The 10,581-nt window shown below is 65.4% G+C and overlaps 1 protein-coding gene across 1 annotated transcript in view; it reads left to right on the top strand.

The window, feature by feature from the left end:
• Positions 1 to 5,851: 5,851 nt before the first annotated feature.
• The window catches only part of COL2A1 (collagen type II alpha 1 chain), a gene marked incomplete at its 5' end in the record, with an annotated part of 18,001 nt that continues 13,271 nt past the window's right edge, over positions 5,852 to 10,581 (top strand). The window contains 1 exon segment of the mRNA XM_083814351.1: positions 5,852 to 5,896. Within this exon segment, the coding sequence (XP_083670477.1) occupies positions 5,852 to 5,896 (45 nt within the window).

Raw genomic sequence — 10,581 nt, 5'->3', positions numbered from 1 at the left:
GCTCCGTTCCTTGCTGCCGGGGGGAGGCCGGGACACCGAGAGCCGGGCACCGGTGGCTCCCGGTTCCCCCCCGTGCTAGGCCACAGCCGCCGGTGCTGCGCCGGCCATGGGGCAGCCGGGCCAGGCCTGGACCGGGTGGGTGAAAACAGGTGGAAAATGGCCCAGCCCTGAGGCCCCAGCACCGGGAGGTTCCTCGGGGGCATGGCTGGGTGCAGCCTGCCCACGGCCACGTCTGGCGTGGTCGGAGCTGAGTCCGTGGCCGTGGGGACGGGAGCCGCCTGCAGGATGGATGCGCGGTGTGGCTGGCGGATGCCCTGCGGCCTGAGGGGCTTTGCAGCCCCGCAAGGTCTTCATCCACCACCCTTGAGCTCCAAGAAGTCCTCCAGTGTGTGCCTCCATCACTGGGACACCTCAACGCACCGTGGGGGCACCTCAGTGTGACATGGAGACACCTCAACACACCGTGGGGGCACCTCAATGTGACATGGGGACACCTCAACGCACTGTGGGGACACGACAATGTGTCGTGGGGACACCTCAACGCACTGTGGGGACACCTCAACACACCACGGGGACACCTAATGTGACATGGGGACACCTCAACACACTGTGGGGACACCACAATGTGCCATGGGGATGCCACATCACACCAGGGGAACACTTCAACACACCATGGGGATCCCACAACCCATCACAGGGACACCTCAATGCATCACGAGGACACTACAAGGCACCATAACACGCCATGGAGACCCCACAACACGTCTCAGCAACCCCACAGTGCATCACAGGGACCCCACAAAGCACCACAGGGCCCCCATAACACACCATGAGGACCCCACAACACATCTCAGGGACCCCACAACGCATCTCAGGGACCCCACAACGCATCTCCCCAACCCTGCTGGCCACGCGGGGAGGTGCCGACGCGGTGCCATCTCCCATCGCCTCCTCGTCCCGCAGCTCCCCATCGCCTATGGGTGGCCGTTCCTTCCCCTCCGGCTTCGTTTCCGCCGCCAGCGCGGCTGACGGGGACGCGGCGTTAATTAAAAAGAAGCCATCCCGGACAGAAATGCCCTTTGTAGGCTGCAGCGCGCGGCTGCGTGTTGCGATTGGCATCCGTATTGTTGGGTAAACTTTGTCGGGAACATCGGCCTTTCCGGGTTGCTTCCCGGTGCTCCGGCTCGGTCCCAGATTTATGGCGGCTGCGGACACAGCTGCCCTTGTGGCAGGGGGCTGGGGGGGCCGGGGGAGGGCGAGCAGCCCCGGCCCGAACAGGGGGAGCCCCCAGAAGGGCAGGGGAGGGGTCCCCATTCAAGCTCAGGGTCCGCCGATGGGGTAGGGGGGGCTCAATTCATGGCATTTAGGGACTGGGGGGGGGGGGGGGTCGAGCACAGCATCCCGCTTGTACCTCCCACCCCATCCTGTCCTCAGGGGACACAGCGGCAGTGACATTTGGGGACACAGGGAGCACCCCAAGACCGTGGGGGGGGGAACCCCTGGGGCTGGACCCCCCCCCACCCCCCCACCCACTGAGGGGGGGGTTGAAAAGGGAGTTTTCGCAGGGGTGCGGGGTGGAGAATGGGACAGGCGGATGGATGGAGGGATGGACACAAGTGCAGTGACTCAGTTTCCCCTCCTGCCCCCCCCCCCCCAGCTGCCAACGGAGGGGGAGGTGACAATACCTCTAGATGTCACTATCCCCCCGCAAATGCCACTTCTGCTTTACCCCCCCCCCCCCCCAAAAAAAAAAAAAATCAGGCAACTCATGCTCATGTTTAATGGGGGAGGAGGGCACCCTAATGGCAGCCCCCCCCCCCAAAAACCAGCCGCAGAGCGGGAGGGGGGGGCTGCACACTCCACGACACTCCTGATCGTAATTTCTGCTAACGACGCGTTCCCCCCCCCAGGGTCCCTCGCTAATCCCTCGGCCCCCCGCCGCTCATTAGGCCCCACGACCCCGCTGCTCGGGGTTTTGCCATCCAAGAAAAGCCCCCCAAAAAAAACCCAAACCCACCCACCCACGGCCTCGTCCCGCTGCACGGCCACCCTGGGGTGCCGCGGCCCCGAGCCCTTTCTCCGTTCAAGCCCCGGGACCCTCGGAAAAAAAAAAAAAAAGCTGCTTTTAGTTTTTTTTTATATTATTATTATTTTTTTTTCCTTTTTTTTTTTTCCGGCATCCTCCGGCCGGGGCCGGGGACACAGAGGGTGGCTTTGTGCAGGCTGGAGGACGCCGCGGGGCAGCGCTTCGGGCTGCGCCCTGGCTGCTTTCCACCGTAAATAGGTGGCCTTTTTGGGGGGGGGGGGGGGCGGCGTTTCAAAGGGGGCTGAATCGCTCCCTATGCGGGGAAAAAAATTGGGAAAAAAAGAAAAAAAAAAAAAAATCCCCCCAAAATATCCTCCTGCCTCCTGGTTTTCGAGGAGCCTGGAGTGCGACGGCGCTGTGCTGCGAACGGGGCGCGCTGCAGGGGCTGGACCTCGATGCCCGTCCCCGTCCCCACGCGCGGATTTGGGGCGCCGGGGGTGTTTTTTTGGGGGGCCACCTGCAACGCTTTGCGTTTTGGGGTCGGAGGAGGCGTTGCGATGCTCAGGACGCGGGGTGGGATTTGTAACTCCCGGAATTCGCCTTTTTCTGCCTTTTTTTTAAGGGACCCCCACCCAGCCTGGGATAGGGACGGCGGTGGCAGGGTTGTCCCCATCCAGGTGACACCACTGGGAGGGGACGGGGCCGTTGGTGACACCCGAAAGACCCCCCCCCGAATTGTCACCCCCCCAATAACAGCACATTGAGGCCACTTCCATCACTTCAACTACCAAAACAAAAAAAAAAAATCACACTTTTTGCACAACCTGTCCCAAACAGGAGGGATTTTGCCCCAAATCTACAAGCCAGCAGCTTTATCCAGCCCCCCCCCCCCCCCCCCCAACACCTCCAAACCTCCCCGGCCCCGCAAACGCTGCCGGCCTCCCTCCAGCCCTCATTAATTTGGGATAATCGCCGCTCTCATTAGCGGGGCGCGCGCCTGCCAGTGCCGCCCGACCCCGCCGCGCTCCCTGGCACCGGCGCCCGCGGCTTTGTTTCGTTTTTGCCTGATTTTTTTTCTTTTTTTTTTCTTTTTTTTTTTTTTTTTCGGGGCAGGGGGGGTGGGCTGTTAACAGATTTTTCTGCAGGGATGCAGGATCCGGCCTTCAGGCTCAGCTCCGGAGCAGGCTCCAGGCTTCGTCCCTACGAGACACCTGAGAAGCCACCACCGAGCCCATGCTCGGGCTCTGCTGGAGGCGTCCCCAGCCGTGGGGATTCTCTGGAGTCTACTACGAGGTTGTGCCCACATGGTGCTGCTGGGTTTTGCTCCTCTTTGTATTTTTTGGGGGGGGTGAAGGGCTGTGATTTGGCGAGCCCCCTCCTGAAATAAACCCTTCTGGAATCCAGTTTGATGTACTGATAATGGCACGGTTTGGAGCAAGATTTCCTGCCAGGAAAAACACGCTGGGACCCCCCCTCATTTCGGCACCGAGCTCCGGCACCCCCCCAGCACCCCCTTCCCCGTGCCTCACGGGAGAGAGAAACCGGCCGGGCGTGCAAGGGGGAGTTTTCCCCAAAATCGCCCAGATTTGCTCCAAAAAAACTCCCCCCGCCGGAGCGGCCGGGGGCGGCTGTGGGCGGCGAGCGGGCCGAGGCTGGCGTCTGCCGGGCTCAAAGGAGCTCTTTGTGCATCGCCACCTTCCCAAAGAGCCGCCTGTTCCCCGCCACCTCCGACGGAGGAGGAGGACGAGGACGAGGAGGAGGAGGAGGAAGAGGCCGGGCAGGGGGCTGAGCGAAGGCTGGAGTTATTTGACATCATCTCACAAAAATGCCGGCGTCTTCCCCCGGCCCCGGGGCCCCCTTCCCACCTTTCCGCCGCGCCACGAGGGGCCGGGGCAGAAGAGCTTTGGATGAAGAGGGGCGAGGAAGGGGGGGGGAGCAGGGCGAGCAGACAAAGGGGCTGTGTGCGACGCGATGCGGGGGGAAAAAAAATAAGGGAAAAAAAAAAATGGGGGAAAAAAAATCCCTTTTTGAGTCTTTGACGCTTCCCGCGTGCGGCTCTGGATCAGCTGGGAAAGGAGCCGGGGCCGGATTCCCACCCGGCGATGCAAAGCGGCATGGATATGCGGCCATGAAGGGGATTGGGGGGGGGGTTCAGGTGGGATTTTGGGGGGAAATTCCAGCAATTGGGGTGTTTTTGGAGCCCGGCCCCGGAGCTTGCAGGAAGGATGCTGGAGGCACGCGATTCACCCCATTTGGACCCAAAAACCTCCACGAGGGTGTCGGTGGGGAGGAACTGCAGCAAAGGGGCTGGTTTGGGGCAAATTCCCCCCTAAATGGGGCTGCTCACGGCATGCTGCAGCGTTGCATCATCAAGCAGGTTCGGGGAGGCCGAGCACCCAACAGCACTCCACTTTTTGGGCTCGCCCCGGTGTATTTGGGAACCGGGAGACACCGGGGAGGGACGGGAGTAATAAAAATAAAATAAAATAGCAACGTGCAAAGGAGTGAAATGGCCTTTTTTTGGCCCAAACCCGCACCCTGGGGACGGCGGGGGACAAAGCTCCTTTCTGCTCCCCGTTCCCATGCCGGCCGGCCGAGCCAGGGGAAATATTTGGGGGAAGGTCTGAGGTTAATGGGAGCTGCCAGGTTTGACTTGCGCCGCTCGAGGGAGAAAAGTGGATTATTTTTTTTTCCCCTGCTGAAAAACGCTCTTTTTAAAGGGAAAAAAAAAAAAAAAAAAAGAGCACTGGGGGGGGTCACCCCCTCCTTGCCCGTAAAACCAAACAACCAAGCGTGTGTTCGGGCTGGCTCGCGAGGAAGTCCCTCTATTTTGAGGCTATTTTTACGGATGGCCCCGGGGGGGGGGAGTGTATTTTGGGAGGTGTGATGAGCACAGTGAGAAATGGGGAGAAATGAGGCCGAAATGGGACTGAATCGGGGCCAAAATGGGGCTCAGCAGCAGGGTGATGCCCAGCTCCCACCATCTGAGTTTCCCCGGGGTCGTTTTTGAGCCCCCCCCCCCAATTCCCTCGGGGATGAGGGGTGCTGGAAAGCTGCTGTTTGGCTTTCCCAAGCAGGGCTGCTGGTTTTGGGGCTGTTTGGGGTGTTTTGGGATAAAAGGCTCGACGCGGGGCAAGGCGAGGGAGAGGGACGGAAGCTTGTTGGGAAGTTTGGGAAGTTTGTTCCCAAATCGCCGAAGTGAGGCCAGCAAAACGGGGCCAAACGCTGGTGGCATCGCGGTGGGGACACTCGTCCCGGGTGGTGGCCTCAGCTCGGGGACATTCACCGTGGCGGGTGGCATCACGCTGGGGACAATCCTCTTGGATGGGGAGAAGGGATGGGGACAATGGCCTGGCTGGTGGCACCGCAGTGGGGATGGTCCCACGGCTGGTGGCACCAAGGCAGGGACATTTGGCGTGGTTGGTGGCATCGAAGTGGGGACAATCCCCTTGGCTGGTGGCAGCAGGATGGGGAGAACGTCCTGGGTGGTGCCACCAGGGAAGGGACAGTCCCCACGGCTGGTGGCATCAGCATGGGGCCGGTCCCCACGGCTGGTGGCACCAAGGCAGGGACGTTTGGCCTGGATGGTGGCATCAGGACGGGGAGAACATCCCGGCTGGTGGCATCAGGACGGGACAGCAGCCCCGGCTGCTGCCACCACGTCCACCCGGGCAGGTGGCACCAGGGCGGGGACAACCCGCTGCGCTGGTGGCATCAGGACGGGGACATCGCCCTGGGTAGCAGCACGAGGACAGGGACAGCCCCAAGCCGAGAGCATCCCCAGCAAGGGGGCACCTGCGGTGCCGTGCGCTGGTGGCGGTGACGATGGTGACGATGGTGACGGTGGTGACGATGGTGACGATGGTGACGGTGACAGTGGCGGTGGCAGCGGAGCCCCGGGGCGGGCAGAGTTAAGGCCGCTCTCATTCCTTCCACTCGAATTCCTGAGCTGACTTGGATGCTTCCCTGCGCTTCCCGGGCTGATTGCCTTTCCAGAGCCCTCCACTCCCGCAGAAATGGGGAAAAAGCAGCGAATCGCCCCAAGATGGGCGAGCACGGGCTTGATAGGAATGGGGGGGGGCGTGCACGGCTGCAGGTGGGAAAAAAAGAAAAAAGAAAAAAGGTTCAATTGCGTCAGGTGGGACCGGGAGCATCACAAGGAGGGGGCACCCCCTGCGCGGCAGGGCCGCGCGCCCCCGTCCCTGTTTCGGGTTCAAATCCCAGCAAAACCAAATTATTTGCACCCGTCAGCGGTGCTGTCCCCACCCCGGGGCTCGGTGGCAGCAGGGACCCGCAGGTGACGGCGGAGGCCCCCTGGATGGAGGCAGGGACGGGCGGACGGACGGACGGCGCGGGGTTGTTTGCTCCCGGCCCCGTTTTCCACTGGAAAGTGGCGCCGGGGCCAGGTCCTGGCCCCGCTCCCGGGCACTGCCGCGGCCAAGGGCCGGGCTCCTCCACCTGCTCCGTGGAGGGGCCTGGGGGGTGGGGTGGGGGGCACAGCGCGGTGGTGACCCCCCCACACCTCCCCTGAGTGGCCTCCGCTCCCTGTTACCACCTGGGGAAACTGAGGCACGAGGGGGGGGGGGTTGGAATCCATGCTTGAATGGAGCAGGAGCATGACAGCACCCCCCCCCCTTCACTTGTAGATAAATTGGGGGGGGGGGTCTCCGCTGCCTGTGGAGCATTTTGGGCGCTGGCCCTCCCGGCGAGGCCCCCCCCCGGGGGCTTATTTTTGGCCGAGGGCGCCCGCTGCACCGCGGCAGCAGCGGGTAACACTCGGGCTTTGTCCGCCCTGGCCTTCCGGGAGGCTCCGGGGCAGAGCGGAGGCTGGGGAGGTCGAGGAGGCTGGAGAGGACCGGGGAGGGGGGGGGGGGAGGCTGGGGAGGATGGGGGAGGCTGGGGAGGTCAGGGAGGCTGGGGAGAATGGAGAGCAAGGGGAGGCTGGGGAGGACGGGGAGGTCGGGGAGGGTGGGGAGGACGTGGGGAGGCTGGGGAGAAAGGGGAGGCTGGGGAGGATGTGGGGAGGCTGGGGAGGATGGGGGAGGCTGGGGAGAAAGGGGAGGCTGGGGAGGACGTGGGGAGGCTGGGGAGGATGGGGGGAGGCTGGGGAGGTCAGGGAGGCTGGGGAGGATGGAGAGCAAGGGGAGGCTGGGGAGGACGTGGGGAGGCTGGGGAGGATGGAGAGCAAGGGGAGGCTGGGGAGGACGGGGAGGTCGGGGAGGCTGGGGAGGACGTGGGGAGGCTGGGGAGGATGGGGGGAGGCTGGGGAGGTCAGGGAGGCTGGGGAGGATGGAGAGCAAGGGGAGGCTGGGGGAGGACGGGGAGGTCGGGGAGGCTGGGGAGGATGGGGGAGGCTGGGGAGAAAGGGGAGGCTGGGGAGGACGGGGACGCCGGGAGGCTGGAGAGGACGGGAAGAAGGGGAGGTCAGGGAGGAGGAGGGGGAGGTCGGGAGGCCGGGGGGGCCAGCTGCGGCCCCAGCTGTGCCCCGCAGCTGTGGAGCAAGGCAGGGCCCACCCGCGGCCACCCGACCCCCCCCCAGCACCACCACCACCGGCCTTCCCCCGCTGCCTCCCTCCCCGGTCCTCGCCCTCCCCAGCCCCAGCCTCCCCGGTCCGGACCCTCCCCACCCCACAGAACAGGGGCGAGCACCCACCGCCCATCCCCACCCCCCCATCCCCGTGCACATCGCCCAGACCCTGCGGGACGGAGCCTTCGGGGTGCTCCCCATTCCCCCCCCCCCCACTTCGCACCCCAATATCTGCACGCACCCCCCCCCAGCCCCCCCAGCCCCACACGTTTGTTTCATGGGGCACTGGTGGAAATGGGCTGAGGACCCCCCCCTTGTAGGGGACCCCCTTACTGGGGACCCCCATGGTGGGGACCCCCTTGTTGGGGACCCCCTCACTGGGGACCCCCTTGTTGGAGACCCCCTTACTGGGGACCCCCTTACTGGGGACCCCCTCACTGGGGACCCCCTTGTTGGAGACCCCCTTACTGGGGACCCCCTTACTGGGGACCCCCTCACTGGGGACCCCCTTTCGGCAGCCTGGGGCCGTTCGGGGAGCCCCCCCGGTCCCTTTTAAGCCCCGGGGCCGGCCCCAGCATCACCTGACTGCGCCCAGCACCCTCCCCATGCTGGGGGGGGGCCAAGGGGTGGGGGCCCCCCCCCGATGTCCCCATCCAGGCCGTCCTGGGGTGCAGACGTGGCGGGGGGGGGGGTGCAGAGCCCCCCCTCTTTTGGAGCTCGAAGTGAGCTGGGAAATGTTTGTGCCCCCCCCCCCCTTGCAGAGCCCCCACTGCGGGCCCCCACCGCTGCTTTGGGGTGCAGGGACCCCCCCCCCCAACATCGTGAACCCCTTTCCTAGTTGGGGGGGGGGCCATTTGCAAGGCTGGGGGGGGCTGGAGGGGTCATGTTGGGTCCTGTCCCTCCTGATTTATTTATTTTTTTTTGGAGGGGGGGGGGTCTACTGTGCCCAGTTCTAGGACCCCCAGGATAGGACGGGGGCTACAAGCCCCCAGCCCCCCCCCCATGGGATGGGGGAGCTCTTAGCTCTGGTTTAGGAGTGGGGGGGGCATCTCAGCCCCCTGGGCCCCCCAGACAGGATGGGATGGGGGGGTCTCAGCTCCCCAGGATGGGACATTTGGGGGGGGGATCTCAGCCCCATGGGACCTTCTGAATGGGATGGGATGGGAATTGGGGGGGGGGTCAGCTCTGCAGGACCCCCAGGATTAGATGGGGGGGGTTCAGCCCACTGGGACCCCTAGGATGGGATGGGGGGGGGGTATCTCTGCCCCCTGAGAGTCCCAGGATGGGATGCAATGGGGGGGGGGGGGGGCGTCTGAACTCCCTGGGACCCCCAGGATGGGATGGGGGGGGGGCTCATCCTCCTGGCCCCCGCAGGATGGGATGTGATGGGGGGGGATCTGAACTCTCCAGCCCCCCCAGGATGGGATGGGGGGGTCTGAACTCCCCGGGACCCCCAGGATGGGTTGGACTGGGGAGGGTCTGAACTCTCCAGCCCCCCCAGGATGGGATGGGGGGGGGGGTCTGAACTCCCTGGGACCCCCAGGACTGGATGGGGGAGTCTCAACTCCCCAGCCCCCCCCCCTCCAGGATGGGATGGGGGGAGTCCGAACTCCCCGGGACCCTCAGGATTGGCTTTACTTGGGGGGGGGTCTGAACTCCCCGGGCCCCCCAGGATGGGATCTGGGGGGGGGTCTGAACTCCCCGGGACCCTCAGGATGGGTTTGGCTGGGGAGGGGGGGGGGGGGTTGAACTCCCCAGGACCCCCAGGACGGAACGGGGGTGTCTGAACTCCTCAGCCCCCCCAGGATGGGATGTGCGGGGGCCTGAACTCCCCGGGACCCCCAGGGATGGGATGGGGGGGGGGGAGCCTGAACTCCCCGGGACCCCCAGGGATGGGATGGGGGGGGGGGGGGGTCTGAACTCCCCGGGACCCTCAGGATGGGATCTTGGGGTTGGGGGGGGGGTCTCAGCCCCCCCCTCACCCCACCACAACCCCAGCAGCCCCAACCGGGGCTCAGACCAAAGCCGGGGGGGGGTGTGCGCAGCGGTGGGGGCACCCCCAACCCCCCCCCTCCCCCTAACCCCCCCCAAACCCCCCCCCCAAACCCCCCCCCAGCCCCCCCTTTCCCCCCCCCCCTCCCTCCTCCCTCCTCCCTCCCTCCCTGGCCGCCGGTGCCGTCCCGGAGGAGGGCCGGGGGGGCCGGTCCCGGCTCGGGTTACAGGGCCCGGGGGGCCTCGCCGGGACATATACGCGGCGGCGGGGCGGTGCGGGCACTGCTCGGCCCGACGCACGGTGAGGGGCGCCGCCGCCTCGCCATGCCCGGCCGCCGCCCGCTCCGCCTCGCCGCCCTCTCCTTCCTCCTCCTCCTCCTCCTCCTCGTCGGGCTCGCCGCCGCTCAGGACCGCGACCTCCGTGAGTAGCGGAGTCCCCGGGACGGCGGAGGCGGGGTGGGGGGGGGGGGGGGGGGGGGGGAAAGGGGGTGCCCCCCCCCCCGCCATCATTCATCCCCCCCCCCCCCCCAACTCCACTCCCGGAACCCCGATATTTGGGTCGGGGGGTGCGGGAAGGGATGAGTGGGATCGGGGGGGGGGCGTTGTGTGGGGTGGAGGGGGACTGGGTAGGGTGGGGGGGACTGAGTGGGATGGGGGGGACTGAGTGGGATAGACGGGGACAGAGTAGGATGGGGGGGACAGTGTAGGATGGAGGGGGACAGTGTGGGATGGGGGGGACAGTGTGGGATGGGGGGGACAGTATGGGATGGGGGGACAGGGTAGGATTGGGGGGACAGTTTGGGAGAGAGAGGGACAGTGTGGGATGGGGGGGACAGTGTGGGATAGAGAGGGACAGGGTAGGATGGGGGGGACTGAGTGGGATGGGGAGGACAGTGTGGGATTGAGGGGGACAGGGTAAGATTGGGGGGACAGTGTGGGATAGAGAGGGGCTTAGTGGGATGGGGGGGACAAGGTAGGATAGAGGGGGACAGGGTGGGATTGGGGGGGACAGTGTGGGATGGGGGGACAAGGTAGG

Source organism: Anser anser (assembly GCF_964211835.1).
Source record: "Anser anser genome assembly, chromosome: 30".
NCBI lineage: Eukaryota > Metazoa > Chordata > Aves > Anseriformes > Anatidae > Anser > Anser anser.
Note: the sequence above shows the minus strand (reverse complement) of the source record. Positions and strands in the feature narration are given on the sequence as shown.